The 22,967-nt window shown below is 39.6% G+C and overlaps 2 protein-coding genes across 3 annotated transcripts; one reads left to right on the top strand and one right to left on the bottom strand.

Annotated features, from left to right (window-relative positions):
* The first annotated feature begins 1,351 nt into the window (after nucleotides 1–1,351).
* On the top strand, nucleotides 1,352–21,421 carry LOC106168589 (uncharacterized). 2 transcript variants are annotated; one of them, XM_087010690.1, is made up of 4 exons: nucleotides 1,352–1,398; nucleotides 19,954–20,106; nucleotides 20,372–20,488; nucleotides 20,851–21,421. In XM_087010690.1, exons 2-4 carry the CDS (start codon nucleotides 19,987–19,989, stop codon nucleotides 20,926–20,928), a joined length of 315 nt encoding a protein of 104 aa, XP_086866816.1. In that variant the 5' UTR covers nucleotides 1,352–1,398; nucleotides 19,954–19,986; the 3' UTR covers nucleotides 20,929–21,421. The 2 variants fall into 2 exon arrangements, with proteins under 2 accessions (XP_086866816.1, XP_086866817.1); XM_087010691.1 differs by lacking the exon at nucleotides 1,352–1,398 and adding an exon at nucleotides 16,986–17,065.
* On the bottom strand, nucleotides 3,386–18,151 carry LOC106163804 (uncharacterized). The gene is made up of 2 exons (XM_013541487.3): nucleotides 17,910–18,151; nucleotides 3,386–6,188 (listed from the first exon to the last, which is right to left on the bottom strand). Exons 1-2 carry the CDS (start codon nucleotides 17,941–17,943, stop codon nucleotides 4,093–4,095), a joined length of 2,130 nt encoding a protein of 709 aa, XP_013396941.2. The 5' UTR covers nucleotides 17,944–18,151; the 3' UTR covers nucleotides 3,386–4,092.
* Nucleotides 21,422–22,967: the final 1,546 nt, after the last annotated feature.

Below are 22,967 nucleotides of genomic sequence, written 5' to 3'. Positions count from 1 at the left end.
AAGTGAGCTTTCGGAAAGACAGCTCGCACTACGATGGACAATTAACTTGTTGTTATGCAAATAACAACAGGTATAGCTCATTTTAGGTGAGAGGTTGTTACTGAAACTGTTCGCGAATTCATGTTCACTAAACCCGGTGGTGATACCTTCATAAGCTCAAAGTCGTGCAAATTTTCTATGTCACATACGATACTCTATGTGAAAATTATTCTGAAAAATCAGCAATGGGTGTCTGATTTTCTTTACACACACACGCACACACACACACAGAGAATCGATAATGTCTACTACCATGCTACGATATATTTTGCTCAGTTAGGGGAATTGGCCTGCTGACTAAATTAAATTTTCAGCACCAAGCCCACGTTCGCCATTCATGGAATCAGAAGTTACGTTTTTAACGCGAACAAAGACCCGAGACGTCAATGATGTATGCATCATATCATTTTTAATTTCTCTTAGTCTTATATATATAAATATACAAAACAACTTGTACCAGATTTTCGACCGGTCTTTCATGTGATCAGGCCCTATATTAAACGTCAAGGTTCATACGAATGAGTACATGTAACAAGGACCGAATACAGTTTGGTGGGTTCTAGCATGACTACTGAAAAACACGCTTGGTCTCTTTATTTCTTTTGTCGACTGGCTTATTTACCAATCAGACTGTTAACAGGGGCAGATCCAGGATTATTTTAAGGGGGGGGGGGCGGAACGACAGACCTTGGATGTGAAGCCGACCATCGCCTCCTTAGTATGAGGTTTGGGGCATGCTCAAGGGTCCCCAATTTTTTTTTTTTTTTTTTGGTTTTCAGGAAAGCAAGAGCAAACAGTGCCCTTTGATACGGTTTGAAACTATGATTTAGCTAGTCAAAATTCTAATTTCAAGAGGGGAATTTTGGTGTGATATATTTTTCAGAAACCGAAGGGGGGAGGGGGTCAGGACCCCCTGACCACCACCCCCCCTCTAAATCCGCCACTGTCCCACACACACATACACACACACATATACCACATACATCACCACTAGGCCTACTACTGCCACATTTCCTCCTCATTTTGAATAAGTGAAGAGATCTGAAACAGATTCTGTTTGAATAATTAATATAAGTGGATTCTTAATGAACAGAAAATGCAGGTAATCACTGCACCAACTTTTCGAAAGTGTGTTAAACAAATCTTTCCAATTAAGAAAATATGTTAAAGTTAGTTATTCCAGAAATTTGTATCAAGACTTTCACTGAAAGGGACATTTAGTTGTTATTAAAAATAAATTTCTGGCCTGAGATGACATCTTACTTCTGGCCTGAAATAACGTGGCGAAATCTTGTAGCAATACGTCTCCAGACTGCAACTAGCACTACACTGTATATGCAAGCACACGTGCTGTCACAGGTAAGTTTGTCATAGGGAAACGGTTCAACGCTGTAAACTAAGTAAATTATCTCTTGATGTTTAATAGAATACCACAAGCAGGTTTTTAAGTATACAAGAAAAGCGTAAAACATCACAGACGGTGTCTGGTGTCCCCGAAAAAGGTGAAAATGGTATCAGAAGTCGATGTTTACGTTTATTATGGGTTTGTGTACACTGTGACAGGAATTGTAGTCCGCTAAGAACCGTAGTCCGTTCCCCATTACTTTGTACAGGAGAAATTAGTCCCATATACTAACCCCAATACTCCATCCAACCGTACTAATGATATGGGACCCCGGACTTCCATCCTAGAGTTACGAAGGCCCCTACGTAGGCCTACCACTTTTTCAAGACCCTTAATTCTTCAAATCTGAGGCTCGAGTTAGAAAATGCCTAATCCATGTATTAGGGCTGTATCAAGAATTAAGTGAGAGTCCCCGCAGCATTAGAAGTACCTAGTATGATAGTTCCATTGTGAACACGCCCTTACCATGCTCTTGGTACATTGTATGGTAGGTCCCAGGTATGGTAGCCCTACTTTTCACATCTCAGGTTGGTCAGGTGCCATCACCCATGTACTTTTATTTTGAATCAGCTTTATGGATTGATATTTTCTGTTAATTATAGAGAAATAAACCAGCTGTTTAGGGACAATTTTTTATGCAAAATGAGCTGCGGTGTCAGTCAGATCGAGTGATCTGGCATCCAGCGCTAAGGTGGCATGAATAGGCCCCCTACAGGTTACAAAAGAAAAATGGGGATTAGAGTACCTAATTTCTTGTTTTACAATAAGGCAGGAAATATACTCTATTGCACCCAGTTATAGTGTACTATACACCACAAGTATAGTTCATGTACTTATTTCAGCAAAGTGCAGCAAATTGCACCCCCTTGCATTCTAGAAAAATGAATTTATAGTTGAAATGGTAGCCAGAATAATGACATATACATAAGATAAAACTTAAATTTGGTCTAATGCTGAGTGTATACTTTTGTTGTAGGTAGTAATAAAGTTTAAATTAGTTAAAGGGATAATAACTCTTTGTATGATATCTATATTTCACAATAAAAACATTGTGAACAATTCATAGAAATATAATATATTCTGTTTTACCACAAAAACGGCAGTTATAGCTGTTATTCTGATATCTGAGCTTGTCTTCAGATCACGTGACCTCCATTGATGGCTGTACTCTGTTATAATCTCTTAAGAGATTTTAACAAAAAATCAAACTTTTTAGAAAAAAAAAACAGGGACTAACTCTGAATGTAAAAATGGATTCATTAACCATTAGGAAGTATGGGAAAATTGTTGTTTACTCCAGGAAAATTCTTTTTTTTTTTTTGCCAAAACGAAGAGTTATTATTCCTTTAACTTCTTTGTGCCTATTACCACAAATTAGGGGAACTCTTTTTTTTTCATGAAAAAAAAATGAAATTGGTCTTAAGTTGCAGATCAAATGATCGGTTTACTTCGACTTAAGATAAACTTCAAAGTAAGTCGTCACTAAGATAAAATAAGAATTATTTGAAAACAATAAGCCATGTATTATTAATTATAAAATGACACTATTTCATTTAAGTGGACTAAATTACAGATTAATTTTGGCCTCGTTAAGGTAGACTTCAATCTTGGTCTAAAATATTTTGGTCGCGCCTCCTGACTAAATTATACGTGCATGTATTTGTTATGAAAATATCTTTAGGACTTTCGGAGGAACATTGCAACTATTAAGTATCGCCAAGACTTTTTTCAAGTAATTAGCAATGGCAGTTGTTATTCTCTCTCTTTCTCTCTCTCTCTCTCTAAGATTGTTGGATTCAGATAGCTGTTTTTCGTGTCGCTCGTACTTCATTGACAAGAAAGATGTCGATTTGGCATGATGCTTACTAAACGTAGTCCACAAGAGGGCTTACTGGAATTGGACTTTTTGTAATTAAGAATACCAGGGAAAAACGCATTCAATTCAAACTTAAAAGACGTTTTTTTATTCATAACATATAACATGATTTATTCTTACAAAACGTATTGTGTGCATATAAGTTGACACGTGATTTCCCATAACGAGTCCAAAACCAACGTTTTCTCTGGAGCTCTACTGCCACCAGTCCATCTACATATATTTAAAATGAGGCAGAAAGAGAGTAATCTTGAAAACAATAAACACACACAAAAATAGTATTTAGTCAAGTTCTAAAATTACAAACTCTTACAAAAGCTGATGTGAAGATACAGTGAACAGCTGTAATGATGTTGTTCAAAAATATGTACATGTGCTCGCAGGTAGTTCAGGATTGGACAGTTTGGAGGTAAAAAAACACATCAGCTTTTGTAATATATTAGAGTGAGCGTTCTCAACTTGAGGATTGAGAAGTAATCATTTAAGTCAAAATAACATATTATTGATTGAGAAAGTTATTTAGCTGCAGAAGATTAGTATTTTAGGTTAACAAGGAAAACTGCTTAAGGTAATCTTACCGACAACAAACGCGAAAGTGGTATTATGTACATATGATAAAGTTCAAATAGAGAAGTTAAATCATCATAATGAATACATTTGCATGTTGTTCGTTGAGTTAGCGAGCAATAAGATCTGTGCGACAAACGTTCTGCAAAAAATAGAGTTCAAGTCGGCGGTTTTGTACATTTCGGTAGTCGAAACAAAATAGCAATTATGCCTTCACCCAGTAGCCGGTAAACTGCAGTTCTCCCGTTTTTTCATAACCCACAATCATATCTGGTACAAAACTCATTTGGAATAGTTTTCGCACATCAGTCCGAATCCACGCAATGGTGAGCTCGTTCTCCAGGAACCATTTCTTCACTTTAAGTTTACTAAAAATGGCGGAAAATTTAGGTTCGCCATTGTGAAGGTAGGTGTCTAGGTAGCCAAGGGTATATTCTTTTTTACCCATGGCCTCGGAGAGTCTCTCTAACTGTTTAGAGTTGAGATCGTGATAAAGTTTTGTAGCTGGGTTTTGCTTTTTGCTATAGAGAGCCGTTATGATTTCTTTATCGCTGCGAGTTTCAATGGACTGTGCGATAGGATAGTAAGAGTCCCGCACGTGTCTTTGAATGTTTCCTCTGTATGACGTCACACTCTCGTCCACGCTGATTCTCGAATGGGGCGCGTCGTCAGTTTTTTTGCTGACCACCACCAGGTGGCAGAGTCTGTTGTCGTGGCCTGTGCTGAGATAATTCTGTACCAGCTTGTAGTGGTATCCGCCCTCCCGGTATATGTCGAGGTGGTTTCGAAGTCGTTGCTTTGTCAGGCCATGGTCTACCAGATAATCCAGTTCAGTCTTATTGACGGCCTTCTTGAAAATACCCAGAAAATTTGTGTTCTCTCTGAAGATGTACGCATGCATCCAGTGCGGATAGTACCCAGCCACTTTCATTGCATTGGCCCACGGTTTTAGACGATGCTCAGACATTTTGTATTTCACTAACATGTCCACGTTGTCGTTTTTGATATGGGAGTCGGCGAGGTCAGCAGCAAGGAGGTCGTGGCTAGGCCACTCTGATGGTCGGATGTCACCAAGAAGATTACGTACGAGAAGTTTGAGGCGAGTGTGGTGGTTGTCTGGAAGGAGGAGCACGAATGACATCGCCGGCGGCACGATGGCGTCGTCAAGCCCACCCTTCGAATGCTCAGTTTTATGTTGTAGGATGCCACCGTGGAAGAGAATCATGTCGTTAAAGTGGTCATCGGACTCCTGCCAGAACTGACCACTTAACTTGGCTGTGAAACCGGCCGCGTGCCATGTGTCCACGTGCTGGGGCATTGGGAGTCCTGGTCGCCGAAGCATCCGCCTGATGGATTCTCGCTTCAGAACCTGTGTGTGACCAGTTCCGTCAACGCAAATCAGGAACCGCATCATATCGTATACATTGGAGTGCCAACCGAGCGTAGAATCCAACGTGTATGGAGATATGAGATCGTGAACATCCTTCTTGGTACCGTCTTTGGTTTGAACCATGGTTTTCTTTTCGTCGAAGTGGAACTTGTGGAGCCTTGATTTGCGAGATTTACCACCTCGACTGCGTGATTTTGGGGCGCCAAGCCTGGTTTTCCACATCCCACAAGGAGTGAAGATATTCTCCTGCACATACTCGTCATAGTCCATATCTGTGACCTCTTCGATGACTCGCCCGAGGACCATGTAACCGAAGTTAGAATACTGATATTTTGTACCTGGTGTGAAGTGTAAGGATTGATTCATCATAAATTTCAATATGTGATAGGGCACAAGGTCCCCCACGGCCCCAACGACCTTGGCAATATTAGTCACGTTGTGTTTAAGTGATATGTAAAGGGAGTTCATCGTGGGATCGTAGAATGGAGCTTTTGTCTCGTCCCAGCCCGCCGTATGGTGAAGGAGGTGCTCCACGGTAATATCCGTCAGGCGAGGGTCTATGAATTTCCCCAAATAAGGGGTCATGGAGTGCAAAACGCCGGAGGAACCAAAAACGGTCCTCTCAAGATCAAGTTTTCCGTCTTCAACCAGTTTTAAGATGGCGACGGCGGTGATGGATTTTGAAACGCTGGACACCGGGAATAAACTCCTCGCGTGGATTTTGTGTCCATTTTCAAATGTCCCGTAGCCTTTAGCGTGCACGAGCTTGCCGTGCTTCATGACAGCAATGGCGCCGCCGGGGTAATGGTTAAGGCGGAGAAATTCTTCGACCCGATCGTCGACTGTCGTCTGTTTTGTTTTATGCCCCGATTCCTTCTTCTCTACATGTGCGCGGTCTGCTTGGCACAGAGCTGAAAAAATATGTAAAAACATCCAAGTTAAAATGCTTTTAGAAGTACAATATAAAACACTATAAAATCCAATCATTTGTTTTGATTTAAACTATTACCAGAATTACTCTATATGCTACACCAATACTGAAGTTTCAAAATTGAAAAACAAAATGATAAATATGAAATTGCATTTGGAAAAACTGCACTGCTGGGCGTATCTCATCTGATCATTGTTAAGAATAATCGACAGAGATATCACGCTGTATTTGTTGTGTATGCTGCTTGATGTCCGAGACGCAATGCGCACACGTGCAACGGGCACCGCTGTCGCAATCACAAAAACACGTCCCCAGTGGCCAGACCATGGCGGAAGACGAATAGCCGTGTCATTTCAGTGGACAACATCAATTTTCTTTTGGGCAATTCGCCAGCGGTTTAGATGTCACGAAAGCTTTTAATACGACAAATATTTCCGTCAAGCCGCCTATCACGACACCGTTTTACACACTGTTAAACTGACCTCCCAGGAGATGGTCTCCATCTTTGATAACTCTACAGAGAAAATAAAACGGTGTGAAACGAGAATTTCTGAGTAACATATGATTTTGATTATACTGATAATAATGGCAAATTGAAGTATATGGAGTGATATTTTATTTAATGGCGTGGATTATTGACATTCTTATTTTCGTAAAAGATAGGAGCGTTCTACCCCTTCAGGAAACCCATCCTTTTCTTTTAAGAAAAAAAAAAAAACTCAGTTTAAAAACTGAGCTTTGTGTAGGAGGTTAACTTTTCTGTCATGTCAAAGAGGATGGATTGGAGGAAGTAAGATGAAAGCAAATGAACTCTCAGATAGACTCGGACTAGTTTTTTCAAAAAAAAAAAAAACATTAAAGACTGCAAAGAAAAACTACTTAAGTAATATATACTAAGTAGAAATTGAGTAATAGCTTCAGGAGTCAGGCGAAATAGCATTCTGCACGATTAGGGTCGATTCGCGCGGGCACGAAAACTTTGTTATTTCATTGTTTAAATAACCAGATGTGACTTAGGAAAACCAACAATAACAGTCTTATACTTCGTCAACTTGTTTTTGGACAAGGAAAAAAGAGGGGTGCAGAAAAACGAGCCATTAATCCAGTCTCGTGTTAACTTAAGTCAACTTCATTTGTGTACTGGTCAACCCAGAGGCCCGGTCATCATACCCACTGGACCGACTGACCGCTTGTGGTGTTATTCATTGCTAGAATACCTGTTTAATTTCATTAAGAAAAAGGCACGTTTATATTGGTTAAACTGGTGCGAGCCTGAAACGAACTAGGAGCGGGCAAGTTTACATGGAAGCAGAGGGACCATTTTGCGATGATACACGATAGTCATCATATTTGTTTAGTCGAAGACAACGAGCTGAATGCTCAGACAAAGCTTATTTTGAACAAAATGGCTAATAACTAAATTCGCGCCATTGCCGCTCCATTTTTTGCGTCTTTAGTTGTCTGTGTTGTACAGAGATTGTCGTCTGACCAGTATGCACATTATGACATGCTGGGCGTTTTGGTCATCCCGCTGCTTGGGCGATTGGTCCGGTGTTTTCTCGCCTCCGGCCTCTGCCCAGCACTGTCCTTTACCAGGGCCACACACTGATTTTTCATTAGATATCAACAGATATGTCACCAGTTGAATGATAGGACTTCTCTGCGCAGTGAGTCGTCAGAGAATAGTGCATATACATATAGTAAAATCTGCGCCCCTGATACAGAGTAGGTCAGCCCCATTAATATTCATAGTAAGGTAACTGTCCAATATTACAATTTCCAAAGAAAACACTAGCCGTTGCTGCTAACCTTTAACGGAGAGTGAATACATGGTACAATAGTGCAATCTGATATCGGAGCCAGTAAAACAGTATTCAAAATCAAAGTATACATATAATAATACAATAATTTTGTAACAGACTACTGGTCAGAGAGTAGTACGAGAGGGTGACCGTTAGAAGACATACGTGCACTCCATGTTTTTCAATGTACGTAATTGTAAACATGATTCATGGAATTTTCATTAACGAAAAATTGATAGATGTATTTAGAATTGTGTTTATTTACCCCTGCCGGTAAAGAAAACGCTTTGCTGTTTGTGCACGTTAAAAATCACTCTGAGCAAGGCTCGAGCTGTGAGTACATCACCAGAATATAAGCCAGTGGAACTTGGAATATTCATTTTCTGAGTTCCGTGGCATGAAATAAAGGTTTGCGGACCCCCCAAGTTGTTTAATGATTTCTCAGCCTAGAGTGGCCTTTCTGACCCAGGCCTGTAGCCAACAATTTCAAAAGGGGGGGAGGTCTTTTTCTAAAGTGGGCCTTTTACCATGAAACCTTCGTGTACCTATATAAAATTTTATCCACAGGGGACCTTTTCCCGGAAAAAGGAGGTTCTTTCGAACCTCCTGACCCCCCTGGCTACGGGCCTGTGACCCCTTAAAACTTTATCATTTTAGATATGTGGCACTGATGTAGTGAGAAAGCAAACTAGGGTGTAAATGCGCGTTGATAGCAGGCTGCCTAGGACAAATACCTCTGCCTCACAATAACCCCGTCAACCTTCACGTGAAGACGCCGTGGTGTTTTTGCCTACTTTCCACCTGGGAGCGAGGAGAATTCAAGGTTTCCTTATCTTGGTGACATTTCTCACCTTGTCTTGCGCCCGGCTGCTGAACAAATTTGCATTGCTCTTTCCCGCTCGTGTTCTGGTGCTTGGCAGGAATTTTAAATCAATACAGTTTCATTTGCCATAGATTAAAGAGAGAGATGCGTGATTATGAAGATTATTGCCCTGCCCTGCCCTTGCCTTTGGTTGTCTTTTATATTACAAGGTATAAAGGTCTCACTTCATGGTGACTTAAGGACTGTCGTCAGTTGAATTTGGACTGGTACAGCTATATATCTATCCAGGTCGCTATCTTTGCATTCGCCTCTGACAACACCACAGGCTTGAGCATTCGGAGAGGGGGGAGATAAAAATAAATAATTACATTAATTAATTGATATGATTTTTATTTGGTAGCTTCGATCTACTTTTGTCAATGTTTTTTTTTTTTTTTCATTCTTTTATTTATTTTGTCGCACCCGATGAGATGACGAGACAGCACTTGGTGAGTTATTTGTCAGCCTTTGACCCTACGAGACCTACGACACGCTTGTCACCGGGCCCATCATAGTCTTTTAGAGTCGAAAATAAAACCACGAACCGTGGCATCATGGCTGCGTCCACACAAGACCAGTTACGGTCAAACAATTTTTGGGTGAAGTTAGAGAAAATATACCTCTATAAACATCATTAGCCACTATGGATCCGACAGTTGGAATCTTCGGGAAAATAGAATCTGAGGCCTCGTGGGTTTTTTCCTTGATCCTGCCTTCCTGTGGCCATGCGTATGTAGCGAAACCCCATTCTGATTCAGACTATTAGAGACCATTTCCAGAGATTTAGATCGATCTTACTAGATCGACCTAACTCCCTGGGGGTTCACGCTAAATTTTAGCCGGATTATCTGACAGTAATCTAGTGAGACTCCCCAAGGGGATAGATCGATCTAAAATCTATGGGAATGCGCATAACTAGTGGTCGCCTGGGTCAAACATTGAAGACGTGAAGTAAATCTACTTAAAGCAATAATAACTCTTCGTATCGGCCAAAAAATGAATTTTCCTGGAGTTAACAACAATTTTCCCATACTTACCAATGGTTAATGAATCCATTTTTACATTCAAAGTTAGTCCCTGGTTTTTTTCTAAAAAGTTTGGTTTTTTGTTAAAATCTCTTAAGAGATTTTAACAGAGTATAGACATCAGTGGAGGTCACGTGGGCTAAAGACAAGTTCAGATATCAGAATAAAAGCTATAACTGCTGTTTTTGTGGTAAAACAGAATATATTATATTTCTATGAGTTATTCACAAGGTTTTTATTGTGAAATATAGATATCATACGAAGAGTTATTATCCCTTTAAAACTCGGCTGAGTGCGGTTAATAATGTTTATAGAGATCCCAATGACTCTTTATGATCCATTTAACCCGACTGATTTTTATTGGATTTCGTGGAACGAGATGCATCTTTGGTTTATTTTCTCTAACTTAAACCCAAAAATTGTTTAACATGCCTAGCATAGCCATTCCCTGTTGAAAAACAAAGCACCTATCCTTTCTTTTTTTACAAAGTAACCATTGCAAATTTATATATGCTTTGACAAACAATTTTTCGACAGCAATGCGTGATGTTTAAGTTTTTGCATGCCTTTGAAGAGTCAATTATATTGTAATTCACACCACAAACGAGTAATACTTTACTCGATACGTAATTAAAGAGCGCAGATGTAGGACTGGTCAAAAACGTGATGTTTACCATGTTTTTTTAATAGCCGGAGCGCTTTCCGCTTTACGAATGAATATTGAAAGCAAGACAGCATTGCTCGGGGCCCTTTCTTTTTTACACATCTTTGTATAAATTGCGCCACGAAGTTGGTCGCATAATACTCTGTATCAGGGCCACAGATTGATTTTTCACAAGATATTCACTGACGTGTCTCTCGTTAAATTCACGGTTATTCTCTGTACTGTGCGCCTCAGCCACCCTGAGCTTCAGAGCTAACTTGACACTAACCTTTTCACTGTAGCCTATCTCCATCGTGTCAAGTAACCTCTGACCAGATTCGATTGCCTCCGCCGCCCGCCAATCAAATTTAAAAGCCCGCACTCAATGACTCATTAAACGATCTAGCCAATGAACGCGAACGAGTCAAAGCGCGCTTTGTTCAAATCCGGACCAATCAAAGATAAGGCTGAATATCAGGGACTTGCCGTAACCTGTGGGCAGCACGCAAATAACATCGTCTCTCAGTAGATAATGATGCAGGGCCTCAAACTGCTAGACCCTATGGTTTCAATTCCGATTTACTCATATTTTGCAAAGAATCAAGAGATAACTTAACACATTCTTTTTCGTAGTCACTCGCCTTGCTTTCTTTGTGTACGGTAATACACTCGGAACTACTCGGATGTCTCCGCACTCGACAATAACTATGTTGTTAGTATGGAGCTTGCGGAATCAGCCGAGGGTTGCCGATTGACGGTCAACCAATCAGCGTTTTCACCAAACTTTGGTGAAAAATTTTGAAACATGGATTTGATTGGCTTATATAAACTAGGTCAAACTATTTTCGTCAGAGGTTACTTGACACGATGGAGATAGGCTACAGTGAAAAGGTTAGTGTCAAGTTAGCTCTGAAGCTCAGGGTGGCCTCAGCGAAAACGTCCACATAATAATAACTGTGGTCCTAGTAGAGGGTAGTCTCATAACAAGTGCTTTGTTTTCGTTGTGAATGAAAATTGAACGCTCATATCTCCCCTCTTTCTATCTTTGCGTAGGTTGTAATATTTGCAATGGAAGATAACAACTGAGTATTTACGCGCTTGGTAAAATGAACCACGACGTACTCTCTGATCGCGGAGCTCTAAGCAATTTGTGGGTGATATGACGAATGGATGTTTTTGCCCATCAGAATTCTGAGAGATTTGGTCGTAAATGGAATGACTAGGGTAATATACTAGCGTTGTATGAACGCTAGCACTCAAACTATCTTGTTTAATTAATACTTTTGATTGGTCCGAGTTTTCATAGCCTAACAGTGTTTAATACGTTTGAAATATTAGCAAAGAAAAAATGAAACGTAATGATGAAAAACAGTGTATAAGCAGACGAACAACGGAAAAATTAAGAGATGGCTGTCTATAGAAAGAGTAATTGAATTCTGATGAGTTTCTCTTGATGAGCTTCACGAACACAGCGTAGGATACAGGAAGGGATCAAAAATTCATCAAGAGTCAAGTTATTGGGTCTGCAGAGTGTATTACATTTATAGATTTTATGATGAAAATCTGACCCGTCTCGGATGTCGACGCCTTCTAACTTGTGGCTATATCCATCTAATATTGAATAATAATTCAGTTCCAATATTTCGGGTTTTACTACAGTGTAATAGATCCTCTGGAATATGAAGACTGACGTTCTAGTCTCCGATCTAATTTGGCAGTTCAATAAACATCCCTGATCATATTAGGACTTCTTTTACAGAATTCCCGAATAAGCATTGTGTTCGAAATTGGCATCTCATCTTATTATTTTGGCTAAGGATGAGCAGAATTTCTCCGTCTCTTTGGGAAGTGAAAAAGAAAATGCACTTACAAGATGGTGTGTGTGTGTGTGTGTGTGTGTGCGCGCTCGCGCGAGCGCGAAAGAGAGTGGGAATGTTTGTGTAAGAGAGAGAGAGAGAGAGACTTTGCTCCAGTCCGCCTACACTATACAATGCGTCATCAAAGCTCAGATATTCTTTAACACCGATCTGTTCGCGTGTTTATACAGTGACTTCTGCTGTATCAGTTTCACACTCTTATCTCTAGACCAAACGGAAAGTTAGATAAGTTTACCCTACGTTATCATTGTTTAGGTCGGGGCGATATGCGAGGCAGGTTTCAAGGCTATATTTTCACGAATGTGAAGAGGAGATATGTAGAACGCGCGCCAAGTTGGGGAAGTAGTTCGTGCGCACCCTCAGCACCGAGGAACGTCAATGAGATTTTATGAAATATTTGTATATGCCGTTTTCTTTTATTCTCCATCGACGGAGAGAATGTCAGGGAATTGTCAGAACGCATGCTGTAGGTAACTAAGAGGCAGGAAGACTGGAAGCGGATAAATTAGTCATTATTTAATCCAAATTTCGGAAGGTGGGGGGAGGAGGGCTCATGTATATTATTTGTTCATGTGTCAAAATCACCTACTTCACTTTCTAAAAATAGTATACATAACTTAGTGTTCGTGTACTCCATGTATGTTCTGTGTGTTAATTTTATGACCAAAATACAGCTTTGAAAATTTTGAAAAGGAGCAGTTTCCTGTGGTCATCAGTGGGATACAAAACGCCGTGCAAATCCATTCATCTCATTCTGATAATAAAAATATTGCATTAGATTTTGGGAAGCGCACAGAAATAACGATGTTAGAGTGGTGAGTTTATCTTTGGTTCTTAATGTTATCAGTAAGCAGCGTTACTTGAGAACAGTTTTTGAAACATTCCCTCGCAACTGCGGAATGGCATCATGCCCAGTGACGCCGAAGCGTTTTGTAACTCTCTCTTCAATATTAACGTTATCTACATGTTCATGGTACGCTATGCCCCCCCCCCCCCCCCCAACTCGGTCCTCGCCTAGTGGCTGAAAAATTCCTCATCCTTTGGTAAAAACTTTATTAGTGTTGAGCATGTTTAGCAACTGAAATAAGCAAAGAATCACTGTCATTAAGTAAAAAGGGACATGCGAAGGTGATTAATTTAACAATAGCTGAGAAAAAATTAAAGTTACTACGACGGATTTTCTAATCAAAGATTTTTTGATCGAAGTATTTTCAATGATATTGCCGTACACATGGAAAGTCTGACGTCTAGTCGGGCAAACTTTTATGTGCTGTGCGCAGTCGCTTTTGCCATTGCTAAAAACTGGCCACAAAAAGGACGCTTCGAGTAAGTGGACCCTTGGGCGATCCGTGTCACATAGGGTGGCATTCGAATGATGTGTCACTGTCATTGGACTCTCGATTAGAAGTCGAGTGGTCTGCAGCTGGTCCTCGCGTAAAATCAAAATGAAAATGTCGACGCTCAGCCAATGAGCGTTACGACTATTTACATCACCGGCGCCGCACCATGCCATGCCTATCTTTGTCTGACTTTAGAGAGATATACTATGGCTGCTGATCAGGGAAATACTGACATTTATGTTTTTTTCAAGGGGTGTCAAAGTTGTTTTTACTGTTAATGTTAGATAAGAAGCTTAAGTGTTGTTATGAAAACCAAAACCGGTATGTCTTATGGCAATATCGCAACAGATGCATTTGCCGGTTAGTTTTTCCTTGTAGTAGTAGATAAATAAACGAAAGTATTTTTTTCGATTCGGCAGACAAAATACAGCAAGTGAAGGAGATTTGAAAACTGGGAAAGTTTTGATTTAATTTGATTTTTGCTCTCAGGGAAGAAAATCTAGCTAAGAGAAGTGCTCAATTATGTGTTTATGTTTTTCAAACAGGCGAAAATTCTTAGCGGTGAAAACCGGGAGTGATTTACTCTGCTTTGAAGCATTTTCTATACCTGTGCTTGTTTTGATTGGATTAAGAGATGAACAATCAAATCTGTTCGACTGGAAAAGACGGACTGAAAACTAGGCGAAATTCAAGTATTGATACATGACGCTGTAACTTATATGAAAATACATTTGCTTATTCGGTTTCTATGCCCTTCTGGTTGGCCTATAAGACTTGATGCACAAACAAACTCACGGTTATTTCTGTATCTTTTTTCACATAACAAAGACGAACTTGAACCTCTGTCGTTTCATTGAGCATGTAAAAGTTGAAAAGCGGGGAGCAAGACACGGGCAATTTGAGCGTCAGAAGTGACATTTATATAACGTGAGTCGCATCCAGGGGCGAATTCAGTCCCTCAAAACGACAACTTTGAATCTTGAAGATTTTGTTCTTCATATCCAGTGTCCGAGCTAAACCAAATTATTCCGTTTTCCGGGAGCAAAACGCAACAGTTTGACGGAAACAAAAATTTCAGTCTCAATATTTGTTCTTAAAGCTGCTGGAAATTGTTAAAACTGGTGTGAAATATACTATGTACAATAAATGTTAATCTCCCGAGACAACAATCGTAGTTTGCTGGCTTAGGGTGCGTCAGTACTGCCTGCGGCATTAAGACCGATTCCGATTCGGTTCGTCTGAGCATGTTGTGAACACAACACAATTTGCTTGCTGTTGTTGCATGTATAACCAAGGCCGATTAAAATCTCAGTGAAATCTAGGCACTTATTATAAGTCGGAAAACCAGGTGAGAAACAAAATGAAAGAGTAAACATGTTTTCTTTGACTCCAGCAGTGAGAAATAAAATGAACAATTGTTAGGTTTTCGATACCATAATTGTTGACCCGGCGAACTTGTTTTGAAGAAAATGTCCTCAAATTTGGTGCCTTATTGTCAGCAACTCCTTCATCGCAACATCTTCAAGGTTTAAATGCACTTTGATAATGGCTATTTGGGCGATATGCCGACGGATGAAAGGTGGAAACATGTAAAGCGTAACAACAGTAAATGGCCGTATCATGCTTATCGTGTTAAATATGAACGCTCGAAGTGCACTCGCGAAGAAGACCGTTTAAAATCGCCATGGGAAGTCATCTACATAATTGTTGTATGTGCAAACTTGAAAGCTATACCTTGAAACCGCAATTATTCATAGGTTGTCACATACGAACGAGTTTGTCCAGGCTTAAACTTATCGAATTAACAAGCCCGAGATATGTATGCATATATGCAGATCTCGCGTCAGTCAGCAAGGATTTGACTTTTTCCCTATAATGGCGTTGTTCATGTATAACTGGCAACTCTAATATGATTAAAATGTTAAATCAATCAAGGTTTATTAAAGGTAGAAATGAAGGTTATTACAGTCTTAATAAACAAGAGGTTCAAGTGATCCTTGATCGGCTGTAGTGTAGAGAGGGTCTTAAGGTTCTGTGTTCGTTGTTAAAAAAAGAAAGGTTTTAAATACCAAATCTCATTGTTTGATATTATTTAGCTTTAAGTTACAAAAACTTGAACGGGGTCATTAAACAAGTTACTCTGATTGTAGCATAGGTACCGTAATGCCACTGTAACAAGTACAGAGTCCCAAGTTAATCGCTACTCAGTTGGAAAAACAGGTTCAACGAATATCTCAACTATTTGACGCGTGTGTATTTACAGGTAACCAATGCAAAACCACTGTTACGGGGTTAAGGTTTGCGTTAAGTGCCGTTCATGAAGGGGATTAAGAGGATTATAATTAACTCCAATATACAGAGTGTGTCCCACCTGCTACTGAGGAGTTACGTGGGTGATGATTATACGGGCAACAGTAATATACGTATAATTCCAGCTCAGGTTTAATGCCACTCTACACCAGGTTAAGAATAACAACCGTGGTGGCGATTTTAAGTCTACACAGCGGTTTGATGTGTCTTTAAATGTTCTTTAAGGATGGATTAACACGCCTCGCTGACATGGCAACACCATGGAATGTACACGAGAAGTCGCACCTTGCGAAGTGTCTCGAATTTAAGTAGATTTTATACTTATGATTCCATCGTCTTGCAGCGGCAAAGGACTTTTAGTTAGTCAGTTACAGTGTTTACCCCAGCCCAATCTGACCACCCTGAGAATCCAAGGTTTATGAAAACTGTGCTATGATGCCAATGTGACATCAAGTTTCACAAGCGTGTATGTACTGTGGTCCTGTATATGAGGGTCACAGTTCGTACCTTTCTACTCGGGGTGATTTTGAAACTAAATTTTTTAATATCCCAAACTCATTATCATAGAATCCCAACTGCAGTTTAAGTGCCATCAGCCAGACTTGAAATAAGTAAAGCGCTATAGGGGTAGTATTCCCGGATAATTAACTGAATGTGGTAACACACATGCATATATTTATTATATTATATGTGTGTTTGTGTGCTTCATATATAAAAGCCTAATGTGCCTTGTTACATTTACTGTGACTGTCATACCGTGCCCGACTGTGTCTGTCACTATGATTTATGTGATGGTTTTTTTAGAGGGAGTCGCTCAACTTGGAGAATGTGAGGATGAGAAGCGTCACGCTAATGTTGTCATTTACACCGAGTCGTGTTCTTTCTCCCCCCCCCCCCCCAGCCCCCCGGGCTGAGGGGCAATTATGAATAATACCAGTCGTGGTCTTGAGTCATTGGCAGGTTCTTACTTACACGTCAGTGCGTGGTGTTTTCTCCAGGTGAGATATCAGCTTTGATAAGAATTGTCAAAGAAATTTTACAAACTTGGCTAAGACTAGTAATGATAACGTGGGTCCCCATGTTACCAGTATTGTTATGCTTAACAGTGTTAGATTGAGTTAGTTTAATTTAGGACGCGAAACGCGGGTTTTGGAGGTGCGATTTTCAGTGGGAAATAGTCTACTTGCAAATTTGCCATAGGACAAAAGGTGTAGCCTACCATTTCCCCTTCCACCCTGAGTGGAGTATCTTTGACACTTTATAACATTATTCTACAGTGCAGGGCAAATATTCAGAAGTACGTCCTTCATCTGTAAAATAAATACGTCTCCCACATCTTGTGGATCTCAAGTGCTTTAAGGCTTCGTTCACATGCAATGTCTATTTTCTAAATTCTATTTTCTATTCGCGGTATGTCTTATGATCACGCTCTGTGCCCTTAATGTCCCGCGGCGTAATTACTGGCAGCGCGAGCCAGTTACTTATAGTAACTTATAGTAACTGGCTCGCGCTGCCAGTAATTACGCCGCGGGATATTCAGTGCACAGACCGTGATCATAAGACATACCGAAAATAGAAAATAGAATTTAGAAAATAGACATTGCATGTGAACGAAGCCTTAGTTTCTCGTATGTCCTTCGACGCGTCAGAAGTAGCCGTTTTCTCATTAAGTCTTTTTGATACCTTTTGTTGGACTGAATTGTCACAAAGGTGATTCGAGAGGGGACACTTAGCACCTGGATTTAAATGAAGAGGCTTTGACAAGGGACGGTCGTAGCGTTTGGTGCGAACGCCACCTTGTGTCGACCAAGATCCCTGCGACATTGAGATAACTTCACTCACCTGCGAGCGACAAAAACAAAAGCAGCTTCCCCATTCTGTGGACTGTGTATAATCCCAATATTCCCTGCCTTACTTTGAGTCAAGTTGGATTCTTCGTGTTTGTGTTTCACATAGCCTCCCTGTTGAAACTTTTTTGCATGCACTTTTGAAGACGCAGTCAGTACACAGTGATGTTACGGTTCATAATATTCAGTGGTAGGTCGACGGAGATGGAGGCAGGTCACGTGACAGCCGTAAACTCTCGAAGATATTGCAGCATTGTAGCGAGAAGAAATGGAGTTAACAAATAAACACATTTACCGTAAGGCTGGTGAAATAAACGTAATGTCTGCTTACTCGAGGAAATGCAATAATAATTTGGGTTCCCAAAAATCGCGACGTTCTAAATGTTAAACTTAATAGCTGCAGTGTTCGTGTATTTTTTTACAGGATAGCGAAACACGGTGACTTTACCTTGTTTGTGGCGATAATGCAGGACACGAATCTCCGATGGCCCGGGGTCTCGACCTTTTGTAGGTCGTAATTACATGTATGAAAATCAACGTTATATTGTCTCTCTATTAGACGGGTCACTACCTTGTTTATACAGCCATATCCGATACTTTATTGTGTTATTGCAACCTTTGTGTTCGTGATATTTATACACCCTCTGTTCGTGAATGAGACTATATCGCCGGAGAAATTATGATGGAAAAATAGATGGAGAATGAAAGATAGGCTTGCCATAAACATAACCTTATACAAATATGATAACATATGTTCAATATATGAAGATGGCTTAATGGAGCAATGGAGTTTGGGGCACTTTTATGTACATGTAGTGCGTGCTTTCAAAATACAGCGAAGGTTATTATTGCACATTTACACAACGATTGTCAGGAAGATAAAAATTTGTCGTAAGACTTATTATTGCAGCCGAAATAACTATAACAATGCAAATTACACGTGGAGGATTCTTCTATGTAAAGCTATGTTCACGGACTGTTGGTGGGAGAGAGCTATTTTATTTATAGCCTGATAGCGCTTTCTCAATTGGCACTAGAACGTAACATTGCACAAATACAGGGTGTATTCAGTCTATGGTAATTACTAGATCTTTTCAATGGGCGAAAATGATCAGATTTTCAGATACATGATGTTATATTCACAAAAATTGTATTTATGCTTTGTATTTGTAGTTATTTTACTGCATATAATAGAACTATAGAGAAATCTGCTTTTTAATTTTGTTGCAGCCGCTTGAAAAGTACGTTTTAAATTTCAGAAATTAGGACTTACCAGTATCTGTAAAATTCACAATTTTCTCCCATTAAAAAGATCGAATAAATACCGTATATATAGATATAAATTGATGTATTGAGAGATGAAGCGGAGGATTCGTTATCGCAGGGATTAGTGCTAAAATAACTATCATCAGCTGCTTGGTTATGGCGTAATACGGCAACCACCATTCAATAAATCCGGCGAGTAATGTGAATTAAATTGAACCCGAGTTCAAATGAAACGATCGGAAATACATCATACTATGACATAGAAAGGAAGAAGACGTGCAGTGATAGATTAAAGATGGAACGGAATGCGGTCTCGCGTTTGAAAATATATTAGATGGACTTCGTGTGCGATTGATGTTTCCCTAAGTATTCCATATTTTATCTTTCGTGAACTCTCAAAGACGCATTTTCTTTAAAATCATAAATGAATATGTCACACCTGTTCAAGTTTGCACTTTGTGCAAATGCAAGGAATACGCAAAATATTTCATCTCTCCCCCCGCCCCCCCCCCCCCCCCCCCAATCTCTCACACACAAACATTTTTGAGGGCGACACTCGTCGATTGCCGATGATCGCTGGAAAATTGTTCATGACGCCAGGAAAATTCGATCTTTGACACTTAACTCCAGAATTCTACGTAAGGTATCTTTAAACTGATGGAAAATTACACTTTCACACACACACACACACACACACACACACACACACAGAGAGAGAGGGAGAGAGAGGGAGAGAGAGAGTAATACTCATCTTATACTTTTTTACTTTGTAGAGCAATGAAGCATCGCTGAGATAGAAGCAAAAAATGGGGAAAAATAAAGGGAAATCGCAGCAGAAAGGCAAAGACAGTGTCCTGTTCAAAACTGTTGGAACTAAAATAACCAAAAACAAGAAAACGAAACCAGTCAACATAAACCTTAAAAAGGTACGTATTAGTGATTTTAGTGGAGTTGAATGATATCACTTTAAGCTACAATCAGGGTTTTCTTTTACTGTTGTGAAGTTGGTATGATGATTGAAAATGTTTGCAATTATTTAACTATCGGGATTAACTTACTATGCTTCTAAATTTTATGTCTTGTTAGTTTACGAATGCTTTGTATAAAATTTGTGCGTTGTGAGCGGATATTGGGACTGGAATCGTTGCGTTAGTTGTGGTTAGAGTTAAATCCCAGGATTGCGTTTTTCAGCTAAAACACCTAACGAAATCCAAGACCGAAGAGGTTGACCAAGCCTGGAAAGAGGTTCGAGAAATACCTAAGTCGAGCTCCTCGTCTACGACACAGAAGAAGGACGACAAAGCCAAGGTGTGCATTTAATCCTCTTATCCTAGGCAATGTATACTTTAAGCATGATAATGTAATCATACCCGGGGCTCCCTGTATACAGCGTATTACATTTGTAGGATTTCTTTCGTACATGTACTGATATTGGCATTTTCATTGTGGGTTAGTGGCACAAAAATGTGGGAACGCAATTGAAAAATTATGAAAATATACGTTAATATATAATTATTTATATGAGAACTATATAAGCCAATGATTTTTACATTAAAATTACATAAAAAGGGCTTTTGCATTATCTTAAGCGATCGGTATGTTCGAAAACTTCAAACGTATTTAATGTTTTCTGTGAACGCTGCTCTCAAGTTTATTTCGTTTCTTTTTAGCCCAGTACTAGGAACATTCAGCAACGGAAACCACCCCCAAATGTGGACCAGGAACTGAAGAATTTTGCGGCGCTGTGAAACTGAATTTTAACCATCCAATGTAACTTTCTATTTCGGTTTCTAAATTTCCGATTTTTGAACGAAAAAGAAAAAATAGATAAATATATAGAATGATTGGGAGATAAGCGACAGGGAAGACAATTATCTTTAAGCGCATTCAGAACCGCGGACTAACAGATCCACGGATCAAATATGGCGACCCACTAAAAGGCTTGCCGCTTAATTCCCGATTGATTAGACACTGAAAAGATTCCCCGCGGGGATTATGCAACAAGCATTCAAGTGGTCGGCCATATTTGATCCGCGGATCTGTTAGTCCGCTTTTCTGAATGCGCCCATTTACTTGCCGTAGAACGCAAAAAGGAAAAAATATAGTATGATTGGGAGATAAGTGACAGGAAAGACAATTATCTTTATGGACCATCACGCTTCCTCAGTATTAGGTGATGTAAGTAAGATTGAAGAAAACGTGGCGAAAAGTCTAATGGGATATAAAGGAAAGACAACTATTCGTGTAGACCATCCTTATTTCTAAGTATGTTATGGAAAGTCACATGGCATATATAATGGTTTGGGTGTTTTTGAAAAAGCATCTATGACCCCATTTCCAGAGATTAGATCGATCTACTTTAGATCGACCTAACTCCCTGGGGGTTAACGCTAAATAGCTGTCAGCCGAGCGGACACGAAAGTTAATTACCCCCTTACAGCTTGTAGTAGGCGGGACGGACATTTAAGCCGGATTATCTGACAGTAATCTAGTGAGACTCCCCGCGGGGATAGATCGATCTAAAAGCTCTGGGAATACAGCCTATGACACCACATCCAGTTTTGTAGTCCCAGGAAGTGTTATAATAGCAGGCCGTGGGTTTGTCACGTTACAAGTAATTGAAACAGGAAAAAAAAAAAAGCAGACAGTTTGAAAATATTCAAAATATCCGTGTCTTAATCATGTATGGAGAAAATCGTCGTGTCGGCTGCTTCGATATAAAGGCAGATCTTGGATTGTAAGGCAGGGAATGTCATTATCAACCTAAACTACAGATTTATTTTTTGTTCTAGATATTCACATATATTTCTCGGGCCATTTTGTGCTTTAATATAACTAATCTAGTCCAGCGAGAAGTTAAGCACAAATCCAAAAAGTCAGAGAAACCGACACATTGAGGTCCTTGCGTCAGCGTCCACCTAGCAGAGGACGTCACTTATTATAGGCAACTAGAATCGGATATACATTTTTACCTACGTCCATCCGAACAATGAGATTAACAAAAGCTAAGCTAATAAAATCTAGCTGTAATTATCTCCACTAATTAGATCTAATATCACTCTCCAGTTCATATTTGTTTACAACACGTTCCTATAGTAACCCATTGTATTATGGATTATTTTATTCAACTGGTAATTTGATGCATCATTTATTGACCTGTTGCCTGCGCCTAAAAATTAATTAATGTCATGTAATACCATTTGTATTCTATGGGTAACAAAATTGATCTCGTCCAAAATTAAAAAAGGAAATGTAAAGGAAAATAATTGCTGAATCCTATGACATATACAGTAGTTAACAATCCTTCGCGTTTTAGGTGGAGTTTCATTAATTTCGCTTTTTGGCTTTGTTTTCTCTTACGTGTTCAAAGAGATGTCTCTTACGTGCTGACGGCAAATCACCTGGTATTTTTGATTTTCCTGTTTATTGTCTTTGAATTGAGTACATCCAATTACGTTATGTTGGTCTTAGCTCCACCAAATATTGGACGGTTCTGTGTGGATTAATTTCAAACGCAAGCAATGTACGTATGTGTTAACATGACGGGAGTACATGTAATCATTTTACATGTGAGTCCTGATTAAAACTTTGCACGCTTAGTTGGTATTATACATATACAGAATACTGGACCTGGCTGGTTGTAATGATCAATATATCTATAGGTTACCTAAATGCAAAGTGGAAAACCGTCCTTTTTTTAGATTTCATCATTTAAAATGAGGTAGTATGTATTAAGTGGAAACTTGCATATAATAGAAGTCAGCTGTGGACTTTATTGAAAAAAGCC

The sequence above is a fragment of the Lingula anatina genome, chromosome 4 (assembly GCF_051362555.1).
Source record: "Lingula anatina isolate TDL-2025a chromosome 4, LinAna3.0, whole genome shotgun sequence".
In the NCBI taxonomy this organism is placed as follows: domain Eukaryota; kingdom Metazoa; phylum Brachiopoda; class Lingulata; order Lingulida; family Lingulidae; genus Lingula; species Lingula anatina.
This window is presented reverse-complemented; position numbering and strand designations above follow the sequence as displayed.